At 46.9% G+C, this 27,940-nt stretch overlaps 1 protein-coding gene across 3 annotated transcripts in view; it reads left to right on the top strand.

Annotated features, from left to right (window-relative positions):
* The window catches only part of SLC43A3 (solute carrier family 43 member 3), a 1,442,737-nt gene that overhangs the window by 789,571 nt on the left and 625,226 nt on the right, over positions 1-27,940 (top strand). For all 3 annotated transcript variants that reach the window (XM_068255264.1, XM_068255263.1, XM_068255265.1), the window contains exon 8: positions 9,780-9,904. In XM_068255264.1, coding sequence (XP_068111365.1) covers positions 9,780-9,904 — 125 coding nt within the window. The remainder of the gene's footprint in view (positions 1-9,779; positions 9,905-27,940) is intronic.

The raw sequence follows: 27,940 nt of genomic DNA, 5'->3' as shown, positions 1-27,940 counted from the left end.
TGCCATCCTTCTTGCATGGAAGCCGGCGTGTTACCTGACCTGCCTAGTGTCAAGTGATACGCCTGCTGCCGTGCACAGAGGACGTTGGAAAACCACTAGGAGCATGCTAGAAGATTCAGGAAGGCTACAAAACTTCGCTGGAGGCTCGGTAAGTATTTTAAAGCCTGCAAACCAATCCAAACTACCTCCTCCCCCTAAAAAACAAAAAAACTGAAAGGGACACTGAGCAGGGGTGCTGGGTATGCTTTTAAGTGCCACGTGGCACGTGCCAAGTGACATTTGGCAAGTGCCATGTGACAAGTGCCACTTGACAAGTGCCACGTCCGGCATGCTCCTGGCACACCTTACACCTGCTGTTGCTGCATTACCCTGCTCCTGCTGCCTGTGCAGCTCCCACCGCCAGGCCAGGGTGCAATGATTTAAACCATGGCTCCTACAGAAAGTAGAGCTGTAACCGGAAAAATGATGTCTGCGGTCCTTACAGTGCATGCACAGGCTCTGTGTCCTCTAATTATTTCCAACTCTCTTCAGCACATCATAGTTCGGTGCACTATGACGCGGCCCATGCAGAAGAAGGGAGGAAGAAAATAGAGGAGACTGAGCCTGTGCATGCGCTGTAAAAGAGAACAAAAAAGCAATGAATAATTGCTACATATAGTCTTCACACTGTACATTTTTCACACTGGTGCTTTGTGTTGGACATTGAAGATCTAAAAAAGTAAGGGATTACATCACAAGCAATGTGACACACACAACTAAGTATTTTGCATGAAAATATGTTTCAGAAATGCATTGTACTAACAATGTCATTGTATTTCTTTTGCGATTATTTAGTCCAACACAATGTGTCAGTGTCAGAGATCATACAACAAAAGAGAAGAAACTTATACTTTCTTAAGAAAAACATTTATTTTTGGGGAAAAGTTTTTCTTTCCTTTTTTTCAACGTAGAGAATCTGTACTCTAAAAATCTTACAATAAAAACATACCATTCTATTCATCTATTCATTATGCTCTCCTGGGCCCCTCTGTGCTGTTTCTGCCACTCTCTGCTGCAATCCTGGCTAATAATTGCCAATTTTTGGCAGTGTTTACAAACAAAAGACATGACTGCTCAAAGCTTGTGATAGGCTCAGAGGAGCTCAGTGTGTGACTCATACAGAGCCTGCAGGGGGCGTGGAGAGGGTGGGTATAGCTTCTATCCAATCACAAGCAGCCCTGCACATTCCAGCCTGAGTGCTTGAGCCCGACAAAGCCGACATAGGAAAGAAGATTAGATCATATAACAGAAATAATACAGCCACTGTGCAACTAGGAAAGGCTGCAGTAAGACAGAGCACATTAGAACAGGTATAGGAACTTATAGAATAGAAGAACTAGGGCTGAACATTTTGTTACATAGTCTCTTTAAAGAGAAACTCCTACCAAGAATTAAACTGTATCCCAATCAGTAGCTGATACCCCCTTTTACATGAAAAATCTATTCCCTTTCACAAACAGACCATCAGGGGGCGCTGTATGACTGATATTGTGGTGAAACCCCTTCCACAAGAAAAGTACGTACTTTTGGCAGTTTTCTGTCAGTGAACCTTGCTGCATTATGGGAAATAGCTGTGTACAGCTGTTTCCAACTACCAAAAACCATGCAGCAGCTACATCACCTGCCAACAGTAAAAATGTTCAACAAAAATTAAAATAACTTAAAAAAAAACAAACAAAAAAACCCTCAGTCCACCCTACCCCCTGTCCCCTTCAACTGCCGGACCTCCTCCTCAAGAGTTGCCACATGCTGGCGCATCTCCAGCATCTGGGCTTTTAAAATGCGGATTTCCCGCCCCTGCCTCCACTTCGTCTTCCGGGCCTCTTCTGCAATCCTCCTCACATATGTCGATAGAGGAACTGTAGAAAAAAATGGGTAAAATAGGTTAACCCAGCAATCCATCAACTTGTACATATTTCAATCTCATTGATTATCCCTAAAAATAAGAACCTGTAATGTAATACATATAACAGCATTTACTTGCTTTACCATAGTATGCAATGTTAATCATACAGTAAGAGAATTTTACCATAAAGTGGTGCGCTGGCTCTCCTTTGGTACGCCCTCTGGCTATGATGGCTGGGGCCAGGTGAGGATGCTCTTGAGGAAGAAGGCCTGGGTGCAGACGTTACCCGGGTACCACTTGCAGCTGTAGTAAGGAGTAATGAATAATAAAATGTGATCAAAATATATGATAAAATGGATAAAAAGTAATAACTTTTTTGTTTGAAGTACAATTACTTTTATTTCTATTTTTAAGTGAACTTTGATAAGGACCTTAAAAATCATATTCTTATACCTTTTATTTATTTATTAGACATGAAAGAATAGGATAGGATAGGTTTTAAAGAGAGCATTTAAGACGCAGACTGGGGCAATGGTTCATCTTGTAGTAGGAGTACGACCCTGAGCACACAGCCAAGATATCAATGTGCAGTGGCTTCGAGACAACTCTATGTATGTCCTTCAGTGACCCAGCAAGAGCATAGGCTTCAATACGATTGAATAGCTCTGGAGAGATCTTAAAAAGATGGCTGTGCACAAGAGCCGGATCATCCACAAGGCAAACCAAGGCACTTGCCTAGGGCCTGGAGAGGATCTAGGGTCCAGATGGACGACAGCACCTATCAAATTACCCCCCCCCCCCAAAAAAAAAATATATATAGGTGATCATCAGTGGTTATCAAAATCCAATGTTAAGCCTAGGGGCCCATTTTTTTTTTTTAAATAATTGCACAAATATCATCACAATGCCTACACAGGAGCACGAAAAAATACATTTTTAAGCAATTTTGGAATAAGCCCATAAAAAAAACAAAATGTGGGAAAAGTGATGCACTGTGAATACCTTACAGATATACTTAAACTGTACATACTGTACAACTCTATAGTATTTATAGTCCATGGAATTTTTGGGGGGCTAAATACATACAGCATATAAAACCCAAGATAGACATACATAAATGAATAGTTTGCGGACTTACATCTTAATTCTTCCCCCACCCGCTTCACCAGATCCTGTTCCCTCCTTTTAAGGTCGCTCCAAAGGACCTGGACCTGTTTGGGGGTCATGACCCGCCGATATTCCGTTCGCAGGATCTCCTGCACCTTCCTGACTGTGGCTTTCTTGGCCGCAGGGTTGGATAGGTCGTATCGGCCTCTGGTGAATTCCTGAAAAATAAATATTACAGTATTAATGACCACTGTATAATTCATGAATTAATTAAGAATCTTCTTACTTACAGCATAATGTAAAAGATTATAATATTATTTATATTGACAGTGTTCAAAAATTGTGGGAACCAAACAACTATGACTTCGGGCAGATACTATGGCGCGCATAGCCATGACATTGTATGGGTGGAGCTAACGTAATGATGTAACAGTGAGGCAAAAGAAAGGTAGGCATGGGAGCCCACAGTACAGCCAGGCATGAGTTCCCACAGTATAGCCACTAGCCAGGCTTGGCTGCCACGAGTATAGCCAGGCATGGGTGCCCCCAGTATAGCCAGGTATAGGTGCCCTCAGTATAGCTAGGCATGGGTGCCCCCAGTATAGCTAGGTATTGGTGGCCCCAGTATAGCTATGTATAGGTGCCTTCATTATATCTAGGCATGCTTGCTCCTAGTATAGCCAGGTATGGGTACCCCCAGTATAGCTAGGCATGTTTACCCCCAGTATAGCTAGGTATAGGTGCCCACAGTATAGCCAGGCATGGGTGCCCTCAGTATATCCAGGCATGGGTGCCCCCAGTTTAGCTCCGTATGGGTGCCCTCAGTGTAGCCAGGAGGGGATGCAGCGCATGAAGGGGGAGCGATACCCACACACAGCGGCGGGGAGGAGGGACCACTCTCCCCCTCCCTCACCTTGGCCTCCCCATCAGCGATCCATCCGCCGGCATTAATTAGCAGCAGTAGCGGCGGTGTAAAGGGAACGCGGACTTTCTACTACGTTCCACGCCGGAGATTCTTCTCTGTAACAGCGCCCAATTATGCAATTTCCTGTTTATCAGGAAGTAGCGTCATCGGGCGCTGATACAGAGAAGATCCTCCAGCGTGGAACGTGGAAGTAAGTCCGCGTTCCCTTTACACCACCGCCGCTACTGCTGCTAATTCATGCTGTGTGTGGGTATCGCTCCCCCTTCATGCGCTGCGTCCCCTCCTGGCTCTTGCCCCCCATATGGCCCTGGGTGGGCCCCAGAGGGGCCCCGGGCTCCCCCGCATCCCTTGCAGCCCCTATTGTTACGCCCCTGGCAATGTGGGCAACATGTCAGCAGAAAATAAATGCAATGTGGGCAGCATTTCACCTGCAAAATAAAGAATTTACTCACCTGACAGGAGAAGTCCCCTCACCCAGCCTGCTTCTGGTGTGCAGCTCCCCCGACGAGCCTCCTGCTCAAATCTCTCGCACTGAATGAAATAGCAGGGCTACGGGAAGATGGCGCCTGAAGCCCTGTACTGGAGACACAAATAGTCTCCAGTACAGGGCTTCGGACGCAATCTTCCCATAGCCCTGCTCTGCCTGCCGGAAGACTATGCAGGCTAGAGCGGGGCTGTGGGCTATGAACTGGCACGGCGTCTATTAGACGTCGCGGCCAGTTCGGATGGTGACCAGTGTCCCGAGGCCGGGACATCCCGCGGCTGAAAGCAGGACGTTTCCCAGGACCTAGCACAGCCAGAGACAGGGGACCCCGAATCCGGGACGCATCCCAGCTAAAGCGGGATGTCTGGTCACCGTACTTTAACAGCACTATTTCTATGTATAAAATACAATTGTCCTTGCGTCCTGTCCCTGTGTCAGAGCTTTTGCGCTACTGCGCATTCACTGCACCGACAAAGCCGTTGGGTCAGGACGCAGGACGAGGAAGGAGGCAGGACAGCCGAGAGGATGCACGTGCATACGGCAGGTGGGTGCGCACGCGGCGGGCGGGTGCAAGCGCATATGCGCAACGGTTGAGCGCTTGGGGGGTTTTTAAACGGGCTTAGGTCAGCTAGTTACAACAATGTAATTGCATCATATCACTAACACGCTGCAAAAAACAGTGTGAATGTACGCTGACCATATGTCCCGCTTTACCCGGGACGCGTCCCGCCTTCGGGGTCTGCTGTCCCTGCCTGCATTAGGTCCCGTGAAACGTCCCGCTTTTAGCCGCGGGACGTCCCGCCCTCAGGACTCTGGCCAGCGTACTATTCCATGAATTGGCTGCGGCGTCTATAGACGCCGTGCCAGTTCAAAGCCCGCAGCCCTGCTACAGCCTGCATTTTCTTCCGGGCCTGGCAGGCATAGCAGGGCTACAGGAAGATGGCGTCTGAAGCCCTGTACTGGAGACTATTTGTGTCTCCAGTACAGGGCTTCGGGCGCCATCCTCCCGTAGCCCTGCTCTGCCTGTCAGCGCGGGAGATTGGAGGAGGATCGTCCGGGAAGATGCGCGCCAGAGGCTGGGTGAGGAGACTTCTGTCAGGTGAGTAAATTCCTTTTTTTTTTTTGCTGAAATGTTGCCCAAATTGCGTTTATTTTCTGCTGAAATGTGGCCCAAATTGCGCTTATTTTCTGCTGAAATGTGGCCCCAATTGCGTTTATTTTCTGCTGAAATGTGGCCCAAATTGCGTTTATTTTCTGCTGAAATGTGGCCCAAATTGTGTTTATTTTCTGCTGAAATGTGGCCCAAATTGCTTTATTTTCTGCTGAAATGTGGCCCAAATTGTGTTTCTTTTCTGCTGAAATGTGGCGCAAATTGCGTTTCTTTTCTGCTGAAATGTGGCCCAAATTGCGTTTCTTTTCTGCTGAAATGTGGCCCAAATTGCATTTGTTTTCTGCTTAAATGTGGCCCAAATTGCGTTTGTTTTCTGCTGAAATGTGACTCAAGTTTGTTTTCTGCTGAAATGTTGCCCATTTTGCGTTTGCTTTCTGGTGTCTGGGGTAACTGTTGCTGCATTTATTATTTAATGGTCATAGTTGGCTATATTTGCTGCATTGGAGTTACGGCTACGCTCCGCCCATACAATGTCATGGCCACGCCCATTTTTCGGCAGGGCGCAAACGCCCCCCCAGGCCCATTTTTCGGCGCGCCGCAACCCCCCTCCCCCCAGCCCTCCCCAGAAACCCTCCACCCTCCCTCCACCCGTCCCAGGTTCGACCCAGAAAATTCTGGTCACTGTAGTAAATGTGTCTCACTCTCTACTATTAACAGTACTGGTACAAATGCAAAGTTACAGAGATAAACTAAAAACAATTCTCTACACCTATGATATCCTTTTAGATGGGACATATAAAGATTAAAGAAATGCAGTCAGAAAAGGTTAAAGATAAAATGAAGAGGAAAAAGAATGCCTATAAGGTCTTAAAACAGGAGGGGACCAAGGCTGCACTAAGCAATTATAAGAAGTGCAATAACAATTGTAAAAAAAGAAATTAGGCAGGCAAAGATTGAAGCTGAAAAACAAATCACTAGGGATATCAAATCTAACCCAAAAAAGTTTTACAAGTACATTAACTCTAAAAAAAGAAAGGTTGACTGTATAGGACTCCTAAAGGATGAGGGTGGGAACTCAATGGTGGATGACCAAGGTAAGGCAGAGTTATTAAATGCTTTCTTTGCTTCTGTCTTCACAAAAGAAACTGTTGCAAATTACAGAGGCGGTAGAGTCTCAATCTTCTAACTGTAATATTAAATACTTAACGCAGGAAGAAGTGAAGGCAAGACTAAATAAATTAAAAATAGCAAAGGCACCTGGCCCGGATGGCATGCATCCTCGGGTCCTAAGGGAATTAAGTTCAGTTATAGATAAACCCCTTTATCTTATCTTTTGTGACTCTCTTGCAACTGGCAGAGTCCCAGTGGATTGGCGTACAGCCCACGTTTTCCCATTATTTAAGAAGGGCAAAAAATCAGGTCCAGGAAATTATGTAAGCTTAACATCAGTTGTATGCAAACTATTTGAGGGGTTACTAAGAGATACTATACTTCATAGTAGAAAATAATCTTATTTCTCAGCATCAACATGGGTTTACTAAAGACAGGTCCTGTTTAACTAACATGCTCAGCTTTTATGAGGTAGTGAATGCTAATATGGATATTGGGAATGCTGTAGATGTGATATACTTGGACTTTGCAAAGGCCTTCGACACTGTTCCCCACAAAAGTCTGGTGCAAAAGTTGAGGATGCAAGGACTGGGGAAGAGTCTGTGTGCATGGATAGGGAACTGGCTAATGGACAGAAAACAAAGAGTTGTGGTTAATGGATCATACTCAAAATGGGAGACTGTTAGCAGTGGGGTCCCACAGGGGTCTGTTCTGGGTCCAGTGCTCTTCAATTTATTTATTAATGACCTAGTAGATGCAGTAGTGAGCAATGTTGCTATTTTTGCAGATGATACAAAATTGTGCAGAATCATCAACTCTCAGGAATATAGTGTCATATTTCAACAGGATCTGGATAGGATGGCTATATGGGCACATACATGGCAGATGAAATTCAATGTTGACAAATGTAAAGTCATGCATTTTGGACGTACTAATGGTCTAGCACCATACAAAATAAATGGGATACAGTTGGGGACATCAAACTTGGAGAAGGACTTAGGAGTACTCATCGACAACAAGTTAAATAATCGTACTCAATGACAAGCAGCTGCAGCTAAAGCTAACACAATTTTGGGATGCATTAAAAGGGAAATAAAAACTCGAGATGCTAGCATAATATTGACCCTGTTCAACTCTCTAGTAAGGCCACATCTGGAATATGGAATTCAGTTCTGGGCACCACATTACAAAAAAGATATTGCAGTTTTAGAGCAGGTGCAGAGACGAGCAACAAAATTGATACGTGTGATGGAAGGTCTCACTTATCAAGAAAGGTTAGATAAACTGGGTTTATTTAGTCTAGAGAAAAGACGCCTTAGAGGGGATCTAATTAACATGTATAAATACATCAGAGGGCAATATAATAGCTTGGCGGATGAGCTTTTTGTCCCTAGGCCTTCTCAAAGGACTAGAGGACATGATCTGCGCATGGAGGAAAAACGTTTTAGCCATTTATTTAGGAAAGGGTTCTTTACAGTTAGAGTGATTAAGATGTGGAATGCATTGCCACAGGAAGTCATTATGGCAAACTCTATACCTGCATTTAAAGGGGGCTTAGATGCTTTCCTTGCATTGAAAGACATCGATGGCTACAATTACTAGGTAATGCCTAATGATGTTGATCCAGGGATTTTATCTGATTGCCATCTGGAGTCGGGAAGGAATTTTTCCCTTTAGGGGCTAATTGGACCATGCCTTGTAAGGGTTTTTTCGCCTTCCTCTGGATCAACAGGGATATGTGAGGGAGCAGGCTGGTGTAGTACTTTATACTGGTTGAACTCGATGGACGTATGTCTTTTTTCAACCAAAATAACTATGTAACTATGTAACAGTATCCACAAAATATGCATTTAATGCAGTCAGAAACAGTAGCCACAAAATATGCATTTTGTTAATAGAATGCTTACCTGAATTAGCATAATTTTCATCCTAGGTGGAATCTTGGGCGGCATATTGACTTTGCAGTGCGGTGATGCGTACTGTCTCCTTTCCACGCGCTTGCCGGTGCCTGTTTTGGGCAACTTCCTGTTTGTACGCATCAGCCAATCAAAAAGTGTCTTAGTGACGTACGCGTGTTATGTACGCATGTGTTTACGCGTACGGGTTAAAACTATGCATGCGCTTGCTCACTGGCAACAGCCCACTGAAAGTTTCATGCGGAGATAACTCCGCATGACATGTACAACTTTCGTGCACAAACGGTTGCACACATGCGCACCATTAGTAAAATTCATGCGGAAATAATTCCGCATGGGAACATGGAGTTACGCCTACGGCTACGAAGACTACGCGCTTTCACGTAGTTGTATGCAAACTTACGTAGGTGCTGATGTAGCAAAGTTGGCAAGTCGTAGGCATATTTATTCTACGCGTACTTGCGGAAATCTACGCGTAGTTCCAGCGTAGCGAAGTTGGCTGACTACGACCATCCCTGCTTTTTTCACCTCCGAAGGCCCACATCAACTGTAAAAAAGTAAAAATCAGCCGTATTAGGGATGTGATTGTGTCAAACAGGTGGGATTCGCAAATTGTGTATGTAAATGCTTGTTTGGTTTTAAATGCTGTATACATTTTGTACTCAGTTCAACTTAACAGCCCTTAAAGGGAAGGTTCAAGCAAAATAAAAAAATGAGTTTCACTTACCTGGGGCTTCTACGAGCCCCATGCAGCCATCCTGTGCCCTCGCAGTCACTCACTGCTGCTCCAGTCCCCCGCTGGCAGCTTGCTGACCTCGGAGGTCGGCGGGACGCATTGCGTACATTTTTACGCATTCCCGCTAATGCAGGAACATAACACATACATTTTTACGCATTACTGGTTTAATGCGTACAATTTTACGCATTGAACCAGTAATGCGTAAAAATGTATGTGTTAATGTGCCTGCACTAGCGGGAATGCGTAAAAATGTACGCAATGCGTCCCGCCGACCTCCGAGGTCGGCAAGCTGCCAGCGGGGAACTGGAGCAGCAGTGAGTGACTACGAGGGCACAGGATGGCTGCATGGGGCTGGTAGAAACCCCAGGTAAGTGAAACTCATTTTTTTTATTTTGCTTGGACCTTCCCTTTAAACCAAACTGAGGCATACTGAAACATATTTGGAAGCATGCAATCTATCTTGTTATTTTTTTATGTGAAAGGATATTCCTTTTTTCCACAGTGTGAGCTGTGGAAAAGCCATTCCAGATTCAATCACCCCTTCAACACCAAGCACCGATGGAGAAGTATGTCGTGATGTAAAGGCTCTTGCTGCGGATCCCACTTTAAACAGCAACATGGAATGTGGTGAATTTCAGTTTAGATTTTTATTTTTGTTCAATTGTAATTTTTTTTGTTTGCTTGTTTGTTTGTTTGTTTGTTTTGTCTTTTACTCTAATCTACCCACTCCAGTAAAAAAAAAAAAGTTTTTATTTTGGAAAGTTGTATATCTTATAAAGTATGTGCATTATTATTTATTATGTCTCCAGATATAAGGGGCTAGGTTTACTCCATTATTTATGCAAAGCAAACATATCAACAAAAGCTTATTCTTTCTGTTAGAAATGGTAATTGCAATAATATGAATCCAGCAAATTTAATGTAAGCCGCGTGCACTTGGCAGTGGCGGCTCCAGGATTTTTTTGGGGGGGAGGGTGCTATGCAGGTTCTGGGCCAATTTCCGAGGTAGCTTGCGCGCCGCGGCAAAAAAAAAAGGGCATGGCCATGACCGGATGAGGGCGGAGCTAACTGTAATTTAAAGTGAACCCGGGGTGAGAGTGATATGGAGGCTGCCATATTTATTTCCTTTTAAACAATTCTAGTTGCCTGGCAGCCCTGCTGATCTATTTGGCTGCAGTAGTGAACTGAATTACACCAGAAACAAGCATGCAGCTAATCTTGTCAGTTCTGACAATATTGTCAGAAACCTCTGACCTGCGTTCAGGGTCTATGGTTGAAAGAATTAGAGGCAGAGGACCAGCACGGCAGCCAGGCAGCTGGTATTACTTAAAAGGAGATAAATATGGCAGCCTCAATATTATTCTCACCTCGGGTTCCCTTTCAAAGTGCAACGCAAAGACAGAGGGCCCAAGTTTTGGTGACCCTTTCCCGAGAAAATTCACATAATTGTGCAGGTTTTCTCAAGAAAATACACGTAATGTGAGCAGATTTGAACAAAAAACACATTCAATAATTTGACAGATCTGACCCCAATATTCACAATCGTTGACAGATCTGACCCCAATATGCACAATCGGTAGCAGATATGACCCCAATATGCACAATCGGTAGCAGATATGACCCCAATATGCACAATCATTAGCAGATCTGACCCCAATATGCACAATCATTAGCAGATATATGACCCCAATATGCACAATTGTTAGCAGATATATGACCCCAATATGCACAATCCTCAGCAGATATGACCCCAATATGCACAATCATTAGCAGATATGACCCCAATATGCACAATCATTAGCAGATATGACCCCAATATGCACAATCATTAGCAGATATGACCCCAATATGCACAATCGTTAGCAGATATGACCCCAATATGCACAATTGTTAGCAGATATGACCCCAATATGCACAATCGTTAGCAGATATGACCCCAATATGCACAATCCTCAGCAGTTCTGACCACAATATGCACCACCATATTGAAAAAGAAAAACCCATTTACTCACCTACAGTCAGAAGACCTCCTGTCTCGACCTCCTCTTGTCCCAACCTCCTTCTGGCGCGCAGCTCCCACGATCATCTTCCTTCCCAAAGTCACGTGACTTCCTGCCTGCATTACCCCGCGCTGAGAGCAGGGCTACGGGAAAATGGCCGCCCGAAGCCCTGCACTGCAGAGCAGACTTTAGGAAGCCATCTTACCGTAGCCCCGCTCTGCTGCTTCGGGCTGCCGCTGTGAACTGACTCGGCATCTCTTAGACACCTGAAGTCAGTTCACGCCAAGGGGTGCTTTGGGGGTGTTTGGACAATTCTAGGGGGTGCTTGAGCACCCAAAAGCACCCGCCTGGCGCTGCCCCCGGCACTTGGCCATTTACATCCACTTTCTGGTAGTTTCTATCACAAATTAGTAGCATCTCACTAACCATGTCTTCTCATTGAGTTGCCTATTTTTTTTTCTGCTGGCTGACTAACATCCCAAACTCCAGTTCTTAACTGAACTTCCATAGTGTACTAAAGCATAGTAGTACACCTCTATAAAGGTTTTCTTTTCCAGATGATCTTTTTTAGATACATTCATTAAAGGAAACCCAAGCTAAAATAAAATACTCTGACAGCTCTTTTACTTTGCTGAGGGGGAAAGAACAGTGAGGACACACACACAACAATGCATGCTCCCTATGCAGGCTCCAGGCACCACAGCTTCCAGCAGGTCACCACAATTTTTTTGTATTAATGGAGGGGGGCTCCATTCAAAATACTTAGATCACTGTTAATTTCATGTAAATTTGGCCCCACCCATGGCTACACCCACATTCTGGTGCATAGCCACACCTATTTTTCAGCTGGTGTACCCAAAAGTGCCCCGGATCTCTTAGGATCTCTTAGGATCCTAGCAACACTCCTGCCCTCTAACATTTTTAGTTAAATTGTCACATTATTTTTTTCCTCATTAAACCAAATAATACATGTAATGGATTGCGGAGACACCGCCCCGCGGTCTGACAGCGGGGCGGCTGAATCCGCGTTCAGACCAGCAGTTTCTCCGCAGCGGCATGCGTCTGGATTGTCTGAGCCTAGTAGTGCACACAGATGGAGAGCTACGTGCGCGCGCGCGCTAACAGGCAGGCCCTTTATGCCAATAGGAGAGGGATCAGCTGATCCCAGCGCAGTAGGTGATTGGTTGAATGGGACTGGGCGGCGCTAAGGAGTGCTCTGCTATATATACTTCTCGTCTGTCAGTGGCTGGTTGTCTGCCGTTGCAAATGCTTATGTGTTAGCACTCAGACCATAGTCAGATCCTTCAGTGTGTTTGAAACAGGTGGACCTGGGAATACACACTTAGCCAGATTACTGTGTTATTGCTGTGTTATACTTTAGACCAATTCCAGGGTGTTGAGACCACGGACCTCACACACAAGACTAGGGATACTGTATTACTACTGTGTTATACTTTAGACCAGTCCCAGGGTGTTGAGACCAGGGACCTCACACCCAAGATTAGGGATACTGTGTCATTGCTGTGTTATTCTGTAGATCAGTCCCTGAGTGTTGAGACCACGGACCTCACACTCCAGACTAGGCCTCTGCTTGATATCTGTTATGACCTATTGCTCTCTCATGCAATAGCCCTCAGGGATCCATGCCTCATTCATTTTAATAAAGGTCAGGTACTGAACACTGTCATGACTTCTCTTCTCAGTGACAATGCCTTCAGCTGCACTGAAGGTCCTTTCTGACAGGACGCTTGCGGCAGGGCAAGAGAGAAGTTGTATGGCAAACTGGGACAGCTCTGGCCACAGGTCAAGCATGCGCAACCAGTAGAGCAAGGGTTCATCCTCGCTACTCGCAGTCGCAGTGTGTACATCCACACTTAAGGCCAGGTAGTCAGCTACCTGCCGGTCCAGGCATTGGTGGAGGGTGGATCCCGAAGGGCTACTGCGAGGCATTGGACTAAAGAATGTCCGCATGTCCGACATCACCCCGAGATTGCTGGAGCGTCCTGTCCTTGCCTGCGTGGACTGGGGAGGAGGATTACTGCCAGTGGTACCTTTATTGCGTTGTACTGTCACATCACCCTTAAAGAGAACCAGAGATGAAGCAACCTCATGTATTTTACTTTATAAATCAGTGGGAACATGACAGTAAACACCTAATCTGCTCTTTGTTACATTGTTCTCTGTTTAATTTGCCTGTTATCACCTCTAAGATAAGAATCCCGACTAAGCAGTCGGTCTGGCTTTGCTACAGAATAATTATAGCTGAGACTGTGTTCTTTGCTGTCTTCAAGTCCAAGCCTGCCCCCTGCTGGCTTTGCTCAGGAATCATTATAGCTGAGTCATTATAGCAAAGCCAGAATCAATGCTCAGTCCGGGATTCTTATCTCAGCTAGATAACAGACACTTTTAGCAGTGAGGATGGAACAGAGAGCATGGTAAATGTTTTCTCTAATGTTCCCACTGATTTCTATGGTAAAATACACAAGGGTGCTTCGTCTCTGGTTCACTTTAAATGCATTGTAAAGCATCATTGACAGCTTGTGCTGCATCCTTTCCGCCTTGTGTTGAGTTGTTAACAGGTCTGCCACTTTGTGCCTGTACCGAGGGTCTAGTAGCGTGGCCACCCAGTACAGGTCATTCCCCTTGAGTTTTTTGATACGGGGGTCCCTCAACAGGCTGGACAACATGAAAGAGGCCATCTGCACAAAGTCGGATCCAGACGTACTCTCCATCTCCTCTTGCTCTTCCACAGTGACGTCACGCAACTCCTCTTCCTCCCCCCAGCCACGAACAATACCATGGGAACGTGGAGCAGCAGAAGCCCCCTGTGATGGCTGCTGCGGTTGTTCTTCTGCCGCCGCTGCCTCTTCCTCCTCCACAGAAACACCTTCCATAATCGTCATCTGAGTCTGACTCCTCTCCTTCCCCACACGACTCCTCTTCTTCCTCCTCCTCCCCCCTCTGTGGTGCCGCAGGTGTTGAGGAAACATGTGGTTCGGATGTAAACAGGGGCGGACTGACAACTCATGGGGCCCCCGGGCAATAGGAGATTATGGGGCCCCCATACCAGTGTTTCCCACCTTTCACGTTATATTTTTACAGACTAAGATATAATAATTTATTGACAACAGTAAATATGTTATATTGAGTAATTACACAGTGACAAAAACCGTGGCGCGCCAAAAAATGGGTGTGGTCACGCAACAGAATGTGGGCGTGGTCATGGGTGGGGCAAAATATACATGACCTTAGCAGTGGTGTAAAAGGTCTGCTGGGGAAGTTTGAACTCTGCCATAGTGCTTCCCCCAAAAATACATGTAATCTGACAGCATTTCACAAAAAATCCATGCAATTTGGCAGAGGTTCCTCCAAAATACAGATAATATGGCAGTCGTTCCCCCAAAATAGACGTTATCTGGCAGCAGCGGTTCCCCCAAATATACATAATTTGGCAGCGGATCACCAAAAATACATGTAGCAGCAGTGGTTCCCCCAAAATACACAGAATCTGGAAGCAGCAGTTCCCCCATTATACACAATCTGGCAGCGGTTCCCCAAAAATACACATAATCTGGCAGCTGTTTCTCAAAATACACTTAATCTGGCAGCAGCAGTTCCCCAAAAATAGTTAATCTGGCAGCAGTTCCCCCCAAATAGGTGCCCCCAGTATAGGTAACCAGGTCAAAGGGTATCCCCAGTGGAAGTATCCAGGTCTATAGGTTTTCCCAGTGCAGGTATCTAGGTCTATAGGTGTCCCCAGTATAAGTAGCCTAATCTACAGGTGTCCCCAGAATAGATAACCAGGTCTATAGATGTCCCCATTTAAGATAGCCAGGTCTATAGATGTCCCCAGTTAAGATAGCCAGGTCTATAGCTGTCCCCAGTATAGGTAGCCAGGTCTACAGGTGTCTCCAGAATAGGTAGCCAGGCCTATAGGTGTCCCCAGTACAGATAGCCAGGTCTATAGGTGTCTCTTGTATAGATAGCCAGGTCTTTAGGTGTCCCCAGTATATGTAGCCAGGTGTATAAGTGTCCCCAGTATAGCCAGGTCTATAGGTGCCCCCAGTATATGTAGTCAGGTGTATAGGTGCCCCCAGTATATGCAGTCAGATGTATAGGTCTCCCCAGTATAGCCAGGTGTATAGGTCTCCCCAGTATAGCCAGGTGTATAAGTGCCCCAGTATATGCAGCCAGGTGTATAGGTGTCCCCAGTATAGCCAGGTTTATAGGTGCCCCCAGTATATGTAGCTAGGTCTATAAGTGCCCCCAGTATATGTAGTCAGGTGTATAAGTGCCCCCAGTATATGTAGTCAGGTGTATAGGTGCCCCCAGTATATGCAGCCAGATGTATAGGTGTCCCCAGTATAGCCAGGTTTATAGGTGCCCCCAGTATATGTAGCTAGGTCTATAAGTGCCCCCAGTATATGTAGCCAGGTGTATAGGTGCCCCCAGTATATGCAGCCAGGTGTATAGGTCTCCCCAGTATAGCCAGGTCTGTAAGTGCCCCCAGTATATGTAGCTAGGTCTATAAGTGCCCCCAGTATATGTAGTCAGGTGTATAAGTGCCCCCAGTATATGTAGTCAGGTGTATAGGTGCCCCCAGTATATGCAGCCAGATGTATAGGTCTCCCCAGTATAGCCAGGTCTATAGGTGCCCCCAGTATATGCAGCCAGGTGTATAGGTCTCCCCAGTATATGCAGCCAGGCTTGTAGGTGTCTGCAGGAGGGGAGACAGCCAGTGAAGGAGGGCGATGGGCATAGCAGCGGAGAAGGGGGGAAGTTTCCCCCCCCTCCTCTCACCTTGGGGCCCCCCTTCCTGGCTGTCCCCTCCGTAATCTGTAAGACAGCTGGAAGCGGCTGACAGCGGGCGGAGACTTACCGCTGTTCAGCCACCGGAGGCATCGCTGATCTGTGTGCAGCTAGTCTGGGCTTCTCAAGCCCAGACTAGCTGCACACAGATCAGCGATCCCTCCGGTGGCTGAACAGCGTCTCCGCCCGCTGTCAGCCGCTTCCAGCTGTCTTACAGATTACGGAGGGGAGAGCCAGGAAGGGGGGCCCCAAGGTGAGAGGAGGGGGGGGAAACTTCCCCCCTTCTCCGCTGCTATGCCCATCGCCCTCCTTCACTGGCTGTCTCTCCTCCTGGCTGCTCAGGGCTCTATGGCGGGTGGCGGGCCCCCCCTGACCACGGGCCCTCGGTCCGTGCCCGAGTGCCCTAATGGTCAGTCCGCCCCTGGATGTAAATCGCTCCCACGAATCCTCCTGCCGTAGCTGTTCCTGTTCCCGCTCCTCCACAGCTTCATCCACCACTCTACGCACGGCACGCTCCAGGAAGTAAGCGTATGGGATCAAGTCGCTGATGGTGCCTTCAGCGCGACTCACCAGGTTGGTCACCTCCTCAAACGGCCGCATGGTCCTGCATGCATTTCGCATCAGTGTCCAGCTGTTGGGCCACAACATCCCCATCTTCCCAGATTGTGTCCTTCTACTGTAGTTGTACAGGTACTGGGTGACGGCTTTCTCCTGGTCTAGCAGGCGAGAGAACATGAGCAGGGTGGAATTCCAGCGAGTTGGGCTATCGCATATCAAGCGTCTCACCGGCAAGTTGTTTTTCCGCTGAATGTCTGCAAAGCGTGCCAAGGCCGTATAAGACCGCCTGAAATGCCCACACAACTTCCTGGTCTGCTTCAGGACGTCCTCTAAGCCTGGGTACTTTGAGACAAATCTTTGCACGACCAGATTCAGCACATGTGCCATGCAGGGTACATGTGTCAGCTTTCCTAAATTCAAAGCGGAAAGGAGATTGCTGCCGTTGTCACACACCACGTTGCCGATCTCCAGCTGGTGCGGAGTCAGCCATTGCTCCACCTGTTTGTTAAGAGCAGCCAGGAGAGCTTCTCCAGTGTGAATCTCCGCTTTGAGGCAAGACATGTCTAAAATTGCGTGACACCGTCGTACCTGGCATGCAGCGTAGGCTCTGGGGAGATGGGGCTGTGAAGCTGGAGAGGAAGAGGAGATGGCAGCACCGCTAGAGTTCAACTGACACTCAGCCAAGGAGGAGGAGGAGGAGGTTGACAGCGAAGAGGATGTAGCTGGAGGAGAAGGAGAGGAGGTGGCAGGAGGCCTGCCTGCAAGCCGTGGAGGTGTGACAAGTCGGTCCGCTGCGCAGCCACGTACTCCCTGCTTGCTGCCATCGGTCACCAGGTTGACCCAATGGGCTGTGTACGTAATGTAGCGGCCCTGCCCATTCTTGGCAGACCAGGCATCCATAGTCAGGTGGACCCTTGACCCAACGCTCTTCGCAATAGATGACACCACTTGCCTCTGAACTGCACGGTACAGTTTGGGTATGGCCTTTCGTGAAAAATAAGTGCGGCCTGGTATCTTCCACTGCGGTGTCCCAATGACCACAAATTTACGGAAAGCCTCTGACTCCACCAGCTTGTATGGTAATAGCTGGCGAGCTAATAGTTCCGCCACACCAGCTGTCAGACGCTGGGCAAGAGGGTGACTGGCCGAAATTGGCTTCTTCCGCTCAAAGACTTCCTTCACGGACACCTGGCTACTGCTGTGGGCAGAGGAGCAGGAACCGCTCAAGGGCAGAGGTCGGTGTGAAGGAGGGTGGCTGTGAAGGTTCAAGGGAGAAAGCGGATGAAGACGATGCACCTGAAGGAGGAAGAGGAGAAGGAGGGTGGCTTGTCTTTTGAGGGGTGCTGCTTTTCCTCAGGTGTTCTTCCCATAGCTGTTTGGGCCTTTTCTCCAGGTGCCTTCGTAAGGCACTTGTCCCTACGTGAGTGTTGGCCTTTCCACGGCTCAATTTTTGGAGGCAGAGAGAACAGATGGCTTTGCTCCTATCTGAGGCACACACCGTAAAATATTTCTAAACCGCTGAGCCCCCCTGGGGTGATGGCACTACGGTGGCATCAACAGCTGACCTTGAAGGGCATGTTGGCTGGCTGGCCATAGCTGGCGATACATGGCGCCAGACACTACCCCCAGCTGTTTCTGAGGACGAGCTCCCTCTGCTTCTATCATGGAGTCGTCTCCTCCTACTCCTCTCTGGCTCCCACTCTGAACTGTCCCCCTGGTCATCTCCTCTATTGGGAACATACGTGCCATCCATATAATCGTCATCATAATCCTCCTGCCCAGCTTCGCTTTCCTCAGACAACTCCACAACTGCACCAACTTCAGGTGGTTCATCATGCCCCTCCTCACACGTTACTTCCATACTATCGCCACCTAACTCAGACGTATCAGGTATTGTAGCTGCGCCTTCTTCTTGTTGTTGCAGTAGTGGCTGTGAATCAGTGATTTCACCACCACCACCACCAAATAACTCCTGCGAAGTGTCAAATGCTGCGGATGTGGTGCTTGTTGTAGCGCTGGTGGCTGCGGGAGATGAGGTGTTCTGTGTTAAATACCCAAGCATGTCCTCACAATTTTGGGAAGTGATGGCACGTGCCTTCTTCTGAGCACTGTACTTTGGGCCAGGTCCACATGAAATCACAGCAACATTACCTCGCACAGACCTGCCAGTGCCAGGTGGCCTTCCTCTGGGTCTGCCTCTACCTCTTCCTCTACCTGGTTTGTCCATTTTGTCCATCTCGGGGGGAAGCTAGGTATATGCAGTGAGGTGAGTTCACTCAACAGAAAAGGTAGATATGCAGTGAGGTGAGTTCACTCAACCCAAAGGTAGTTATATATGCAGTGAGGGGAGTTCACTGAACACAAAAGGTAGCTATGTGCAGTGAGGTGAGTTCACTCAACCCAAAGGTAGTTATATATGCAGTGAGGTGAGTTCACTGAACACAACAGGTAGTTAGATGCAGTCAGCTGAGTTCACTCAACACAAAGGTAGTTATATATGCAGTGAGGTGAGTTCACTCAACAGAAAAGGTAGATATGCAGTGAGGTGAGATCACTCAACCCAAAGTTAGTTATATATGCAGTGAGGTGAGTTCACTGAACACAAAAGGTAGCTATGTGCAGTGAGGTGAGTTCACTCAACCCAAAGGTAGTTATATATGCAGTGAGGTGAGTTCACTGAACACAACAGGTAGTTAGATGCAGTCAGCTGAGTTCACTAAACACAAAGGTAGTTAATTAGTTATATGCATTGAGGTGAGTTCACTCAACAGAAAAGATAGATATGCAGTGAGGTGAGTTCACTCAACTTAAAAGGTCATTATATGCAGTGAGGCAAGTTCACTCAACACAAAAGGTAGTTATGTGCAGCGAGGTGGGTTCACTCAACACAAACGTAGGTGTATGCAGTGATGAGGTGGGTTAACTAAACACAACAGGTACTAGTAGTAGGTAAATGCAGTACTGGGTGGGTAGTACAATGTGCAGCTCCCTGTCACACACACAGGTAGTCACTGAATGTGCTGCTGAATGCTGGTGGGCTGCTGGCAGTGGGACACACACATTATTGAATTAGCAATGCTGTCTAAGCAACGCAAGTGTCTCACACACACACAGGTAGTCACTGAATGTGCTGCTGCTGCTGCTGCTGCTGCTGGCAGTGGGACACACAGTATGAATTAGCAATGCTGTCTAAAAAACACAAGTGTCAGTTTCAATCACAGAAATTGATCACACGAGCAGGATGAGCTCTGAAAAGAGCTGTTCTGGGGCGCTATTATAGCAATAAGATTCAGCTAGGAGCAAGCTAAGAAGGCAAGAGCCTGACTAATCTGTCCCTAGGAGAACAAGTCTGCAGCAGCTGTCCCTAGTCTGTCTCTAGCAGGCACACGAGTGAGGCTAATGGCCGCCGGAGCCTGCCTTATACAAGGGGGGTGGGGCTCCAGGGCTTAGTATAGCCGGATTGGCTACAATGCGCTTGCTGACTGTGATGCAGAGGGTCAAAGTTGACCCTCATAGAGCATTATGGGGTGAATCGAACTTCCGGGAAAGTTCGCCTTCGCCGGCAAAGGCGAACCACTCGAAGTTCGCCTGGAACCGTTCGCCGGCGAACCGTTCGGCCCATCTCTACCCCCCGGTGGGGTGTCCAGTAGCTGCAGGGGCTCCCTGTCTCTCAGGGGACCTCTCTGCAATCCAGTCAGGGACTCAATCTCATTGGAGTCCTTTGACTGCAGTAGAGTCTGCAGTTACACTATCAGGTGTCCAGAGGTTAGTTATACTTGTATTATTGGTGATTCTGCAGATCATCAATAATCAGGTATAAATCTGTATTCTTGGTTATACTGCAGATCACCAATAATCAGATTCTCTCTGTGTGCTGACACCGATTGTTACAATACATTTTTAAAGTTGTAAATGTATTCTGTCAATCAGGCGCGTCGCTAGCCCTATTTTTGGGGGGCCCCCAATGTCTCCTGGGGTGCCGCGGATCTCCCGGCCACCGCTGCCCCCCCCCCCCGGCTTTCCCGCTGCCAGCAGCCAGACAGCAGCGTCACTCAGACCTCTATCAGCGGGCGACCAGATAGAGCGGGCGCTAGGACCTAGCGGACACCGCTGATATGCGGAAGTGACACCACTTCCGCATATTTGTGCCCGGCGCCCGCTCTATCTGGTCGGGTCGCCCGCTGATCTTGAGGTCTGACATGGCGAGGTAGGTGGGGGTGGGGGGCGCACCTGTCACTAACTACCTAACGGGGGTCCGTCCCTGTCACTCACTACCTAACGGGGGTCCATCCCTGTCACTCACTACCTAAAGGGGGTCCGTCCCTGTCACTCACTTCCTAACGGGGGTATGTCCCTATCACTCACCACCTAAAGGGGGTCCGTCCCTGTCACTCACTACCTAAATAGGGGTCCCTGCTGTCACTCACTACTTAACTGGGGGTCCCTGCTGTCAATCACTATCTAAATAGGGGTCCCTGCTGTCACTCACTATCTAAATGGGGGTCCCTGCTGTCACTCACTATCTAATGGGGGTCCCTGCTGTCACTATCTAACTGGGGGTCCCTGCTGTCACTCACTATCTAAACGGGGGTCCCTGCTGTCACTCACTACCTAACTGGGGGTCCCTGCTGTCACTCACTATTTAACTGGGGGTCCCTGCTGTCACTCACTATCTAACTGGGGGTCCCTGCTGTCACTCACTATCTAACTGGAGGTCCCTGTTACTCACTACCTAACTGGGGGGTGCCTGTCACTACCTAAACTGGGGCCTCCTGTCACTACATACGTTGGCGGGCTCCTGTCACTAAATGAGCTGGGGGTCTCCTGTCCCTACCTGAACTTGGGGACTCCTGGCGCTACCTTAACTGGGGGCACCTGTCACTACCTAAACTATCCAGGCCAGCCAGCCCAGAATCACTGTCAAAAGGGCCACAACATCACCACCAGTCAGGCCAGCATTCACTTCAACCAGCCTAGCACAGCCCAGCATCCAGGGCCGGATTTGTACTTTCCAGTGCCCTAGGCCTGATGTCACCAAGCGCCCCCCCCCCCCCCCCAAAAAAAAAAATTGTCCAACACTCTGACTAGCGATCAATGGGCTCATCTCAGTTGTGCTGCTTTGCCCCCAATTTAACAAATAATTCCTGTAATTTGCGCTCCTGCCCGAATGTGCACAGAAGCCAATAGTGTTCTGGGCATGCATACTTGAGAAATGACACTGATGTATGACCGGTACTTGTCAAGAATGCATAACACTGTACCGGCCATGGGCAGGAGTGAGAAATTACAGGGAGCGCGAGTGGACAGAGCATGCGCTGCTTCTTTGTCCTCTGTGCGACTGGCTGCAGTCGGAGCCACAAACAGGTGGCAGGGCAGTGCAATGGAGAGAAGCCCATCCAAAACAGAACAGTTAAGTAGCAAACATCCTATCAAGACCCACTTTGGATGTTCTGTTGTAATTATAGTGGACCTGAACTCAGAACTTCCTCTCTGCTCTAAAAGACATGCAACAACATAACCTTTAAATAAAAACATTTCTTTGTTACAGCTGATACAAATCCTGCAATAAATCTGCAGTGTGTCTACTTCCTGCTTTTATGGAAGCAGACATATTTTTAACACCCTGTGCTTTCAAATGAGCTTAGCTGTTGTGGCAGTCAGGTGACACAGTGTATTATTATTATTATTATTATTATTATTATTATTATGATTTATTGTATTTATAAAGCACCAACATATTACGCAGCGCTGGACATTAATTTAGATTACAGACAATATTTAGGGGTGACAAACAGCAATATGACAATACAGGAATACAAGAAAACCAGATCACACAGCACAGTATGAGTACAAGGTAATGCTTAGTCAGTCACTGGAGGGGAGCATAGAGATTAGGCGAGTTAGGTTCACTCAAATGCATAGCATGGGTGCACAGTAATGGAGGTGCATGATCAGGTAGGACACAAAAGGAGGAGGACCCTGCCCAAAGGCTTACAATCTAGAGGGAGAGGTAGGGAAACGAGAGGTAGGGGACCAGAGCTCGGCTGTGGGTTTAGAGCAATTATGAGGGGTGGTAGGCCAGAGTGAAAAGGTGAGTTTTGAGGGCCTCCTTGAAGGTGTTGAAGGAGGGGGCTGCCCTAATGGGTGGAGATAGGGAGTTCCATAGTGTTGGAGCGGCTCTTGAGAAGTCTTGGAGGCGTGCATGGGACTGGGTTATGCGGGGGACGGTCAGGCGAAGTTCATTGGAGGAGCGGAGTGAGCGGCTTGGTGTGTATCTCTGAGTAAGATCAGAAATGTAGGTTGGACAGGTTTTGTGGACGGATTTGTAGGTCAGACACAATGGGCTTGATTCACAAAAGAGTGCTAACTGTTAGCATGGGCGTTTTCGCGCGAATTTTCGCTGAATCTTCACGCGAAACGATAACGTTTTCGCGCGCAAACGTGAACTTTCCAGCAAAATTGTTATCATTTTCATGTGAAAATTCGCGTTTGCGCGCGAAACCGTTATCGTTTTGCGCGAAAATTCGCGATCACGCGCAATGCCAAAATTCACACAAAAACGGTCGTGCTAACAGCACTCTTTTGTGAATCAAGCCCTATATCTTGAATCTGATTCTGGACTGGATAGGAAGCCAGTGGAGGGATTCACGGAGGGGAGCCGCCCAGTGTAGAGATCAATTTACAACTTGTAACACAGAGGAGGGGGAATTAGACAGGCTTGCACATCAGTTTGGTCCATCAATGCCTGGGGAAATAGCTCCTCTTCTGACCAATCCAGTTCAGTTGATGAGGCTGTGCTGTTGGAGGTGGTGTTGCGCTTCGCCGCAGCAGAGGAGGATGAGGAGGGTGCAGGAACTTTGGCAGTTGAAGAGGTTAAAAGAGGTAGAATGCTGAGTGAGCCAGTCAAAAACCCCTTCTGCATTCTAAGAAGTAATGGCTTTCCTCTGTAAAAGATCACATATGCCACAGGCGGCCATGGGATGACGCACCACGCTAGAACCTCTGCACTTTGGCCTCTCTCTGCCTGTCATGTTTGATGTAGTGAGTGACCAGCCAAGGAGTATTTGCCAGAAATGTCTATGACACTTCACCAACACACTGACTGTGTGAAATCACTGACAGTAAGTCACAGTAAGGTTAGTTTACACAGTTGTGTTGGCAGGGGCGTAGCAATAGGGGTTGCAGAGGTTGCGACCGCATCAGGGCCCTTGGGCCAGACAGGCCCCAAAGGGCCCTCCCTCAACTACAGTATTAGCTCTCTATTGGTCCAGTGCTCATAATAATCACTTCTATAGATATTTAGGATAGTGGTAATTATTAGCAAGCTGTTCCACATCCCCTTCTTGCACCTCTGACACTGTAGTTACCATTGGCAGGTTTTGGTGTGCTGTATCAATTGTTATGTATAGAGTTCTTGGGGGCCCCAATGTAAAACTTGCACCGGGGCCCACAGCTCCTTAGCTACGCCACTATGTGTTGGTATAACACTGTCACTCACTGACACAAATGATCATGGCACTGTATATTTTTTTAAGGACACACTGACTGTCTGATATTACCGACAGTAACTCAGTTAGGTTAGGTCACATAGGTGTGGACACAGGTGTGTTGGTGTGACACTGTACACTACTCACTCATTGACACGAATGTCCATGACACTGTATTTTTTTTAATTAAAGGACACACTGTCTAAGATCACTGTCAATAACTCACTGTAAGATTAGGTGACACGTGTGTTGATGTAACACTGTACACTAATCACTCAGTATATGTGACACTGTATTCTTATCAATTGTTATGTATAGAGTTCTTGGGGGCCCCAATGTAAAACTTCACCGGGGCCCACAGCTCCTTAGCTACGCCACTATGTGTTGGTATAACACTGTCACTCACTGACACAAATGATCATGTCACTGTATATTTTTTTAAGGACACACTGACTGTCTGATATTACCGACAGTAACTCAGTTAGGTTAGGTCACATAGGTGTGGACACAGGTGTGTTGGTGTGACACTGTACACTACTCACTCACTGACACGAATGTCCATGACACTGTATTTTTTTTAATTAAAGGACACACTGTCTAAGATCACTGTCAATAACTCACTGTAAGATTAGGTGACACGTGTGTTGATGTAACACTGTACACTAATCACTCAGTATATGTGACACTGTATTTTTTATTAAAGGACACACTGACATTCTGATATCACCGACAATAACTCATAATAAGGTTATTCAAAGACAATCATTAGGGGTAAAGTGTTGCGCCAGGAGCTTTGATTTTATGTTTATATCGTTAGGCTGCAACCTCAGTTTTGTGATTTCTCACACCAAAAAAAAAAAAAAATGTATGTGTAGTGCAGCTAAGAAATAGAACATTAGCAGCACAGATATGAGTCTCATATTGTTTCTAGTACAGGAAGAGTTAAGAAACTTCAGTTGTTATTGTAGCAATAGGCAGTATTGCAGTTTAGCCACTAGGAGCCATATCCTATTCAAGGTGATAAGTAGCTTGCAGATGCGAGCTATTTATCACCTTCCCAGCGCGTGAGGATTACCGGCAAATCCTATTGCCCATATCCTTCGCACGATGGCCAATCGTTAGGGAGCATTACTCAGGCGAAAGCGTGAGCGATGCTCCCTTTTATCGAGCAATGGGAGTGAGGTTGGAGTGAGATTTTGCGTCGAGAGGCGTCGGGTGATTGGCGGCGGTACGTATAATGACAGGGGAGCCTTTGCAGAGCTGCTCGGGGGCTTCTAAAGTGTGTGGCGACCCGACGGGGAGCTCTGGGGGTCTCCTTATTAAAGGAGACCCCCAGATGCTGCGGCGACGACGTGCGTTATCTGGTTTAGACCTGCTTTTTGCAGGTCTAAGCTAACGCTCATGTCTGCCGGGAAGCATCGTTTCCTGGAGGCATGAACAGGATAATTGGATACCGTGTTAAGAACTCCCTGGGAGATTATATCGCCCAAGCGAGTTCTTTTCCGCCTGGGGGGGGGCTTTCTAAAGTTTAGTAAGATTAGGCGATGCCCCCATCGCCTAAGTTAAGAACTCGCCAGTGCTCAGCGCTGGCGAGTTCAGCAACAGAATATGGCCCTAGGTGTCTCACTACTGTTATTAAGTATTCATTTTTGTACAACTTGTTGGTTCCTCCCTTTGTGTGTGTAATGGACACAGGTCTTTGTGATAAGCTTAATTAAAACCTATCAGTTATAATCTACCATGTGTGTCTAAAAATAGAAGCAACCTAACATAACAAACATGGTGGCAGCAGTGCACAGGACTTCAGAGTAACAAAGCAACAGACTGAACTCACAAGAAGAGTTCACATTGTATGTGGATCTCACAGTAGCACCAAGTGCTGAAAAACGCAAAATAGAACTTCCACTACTTAAAGGGAACCTAAACTCAGAAGGATTTGGATTTTTCCTTTTAAAATAATACCATTTGCCTGACTCTCCAGCTGATCCTGTGTCTTTAATACTTTTAGCCACAGCCCCTCGACAAGCATGCAGATCAGGTGCTATGACTGGATTAGCTGCATGTCTGTTTCAGGTGTGTGATTCAGCCACTACTGCAGCCAAAGTGATCAGTAGGACTGACAAGCAACTGGTATTGTTTAAAAGGAAACATCCATATCCCTCTCAGTTAAGATTCCCTTCGATAGCGGAGAAGGGCAGAGAAATATCACACATTTTATTCAGAGGAAATTATATTGAGAGTATGACTGTGAAAGACTTTATTCAGATGCTTGATAAACAATGTGACCCTAAAAAGAATGAAACTATGGAAAGATTTAAGTTTTTTTTTTCTTCAAGAAATCAGGAAACTGGAGAAACTATAGACAGCTATGTTACAGAACAGAAAATAGTAGAAGCAAGCTGTGAGTTTTGTGATCTTAAAGAGAAACTCCGACCAAGAATTGAACTTTATCCCAATCAGTAGCTGATACCCACTTTTACATGAAAAATATAATGATTTTCACAAACAGACCATCAGGGGGCGCTGTATGACTGATTTTGTGCTGAAACCCCTCCCACAAGAGGCTCTGGTACCGTACGGTACTCTGGGCAAACTGCCACAATGTAACAATGACACACACAGGAAATGGCTGTTTATAGCTGTCTGTTAAAGCCAGAACAGCTACATAATCTGCCCACAGTAACAATGTCACCATGTAATACATGTCAGAATGTGAATCTGGGAGAGGAAAGATTTTACAATGAGCAAACTCTGACTAAATCATGTATACATAATTATTGTAAAAATTAAACACCTTTTTATATTAAATTATTTTCACTGGAGTTCCTCTTTAAAGACTCTCTAATCAGAGACATGATAGTATGCAGAATCCAAGACTCTAACCTTAAGGCCAGTACACACCATGCAATTTCGATCAGATAAATGGGTCGAATAGATAATTTCCAACAGGTCCAATCTGATTTTCAATTGTTCTTCTGATTGATTTCCATAGAAGTGATCAGAAAATCGGATCCGTCAGAAATTGTTATCGACCCATCTGTCTAATGGGAAATTGCATGGTGTGTACCAGACATTAGAGAGAGATTACTGAGAGAGGAAAATCTAGATCTAGGGAAATGTGTTGTTGATGTGCATGCTGTATCAGTCAAGGGACAGGAATCAGAAGTTTCCAGAAAGCAGCATGCAGTGTAAATATTGTGGAAGAAGACATAAGAGACAAGAAGTGCCAGCATATGGACAGTTGTGCAGAGCCTGTGGAAAAAAAAGGACCACTTAGCCATTAAGTGCACACAGAAAAGCAAACTACAACAGAGACCAGTAAACACAGTGACACAGAACAGACTCTGAGAGTGCTGCTGATTTCTTGTGGTGGATACAACTACGGTCAGCAACAGGGAGTGCTAATATAAAGCAACAGGAATCTAAGGGTGCAAAACAACTTTTTGCAACTTTCTTGCTGGATGAGAGACCTATCAGATTTCAGCTGGATTGTGGAGCATGCTGCAATTTTATTTCTTATACCCTCTTATAGTAAACACACAAGTAACAATTCAGCCTACAGATCAAGTATTAACCACTTTAGCACCAGCGGGGCGTATATCTACGCTCCTTTTTACACCCTTTGCCCACCAGGGGCATAAATATACGCACCTCCTGTCCGCGCTCCCACGCGCTCAAGCGCACTCCCGCGCACGCTGCCGGCCGCTTGCCCGGAGATCAATGAACGGGAAAAAACGTTCCCGTTCGTTGATCTCAGCCCCCCAGCAATGATTGGCTGCTTCTATGAGAAGCAGCACGATCATTGTGAA

This window comes from Hyperolius riggenbachi, chromosome 10, assembly GCF_040937935.1.
Source record: "Hyperolius riggenbachi isolate aHypRig1 chromosome 10, aHypRig1.pri, whole genome shotgun sequence".
NCBI lineage: Eukaryota > Metazoa > Chordata > Amphibia > Anura > Hyperoliidae > Hyperolius > Hyperolius riggenbachi.
The sequence above is the reverse complement of the archived record's forward strand: the minus strand, read 5'-3'. Positions and strand labels throughout refer to the sequence as shown.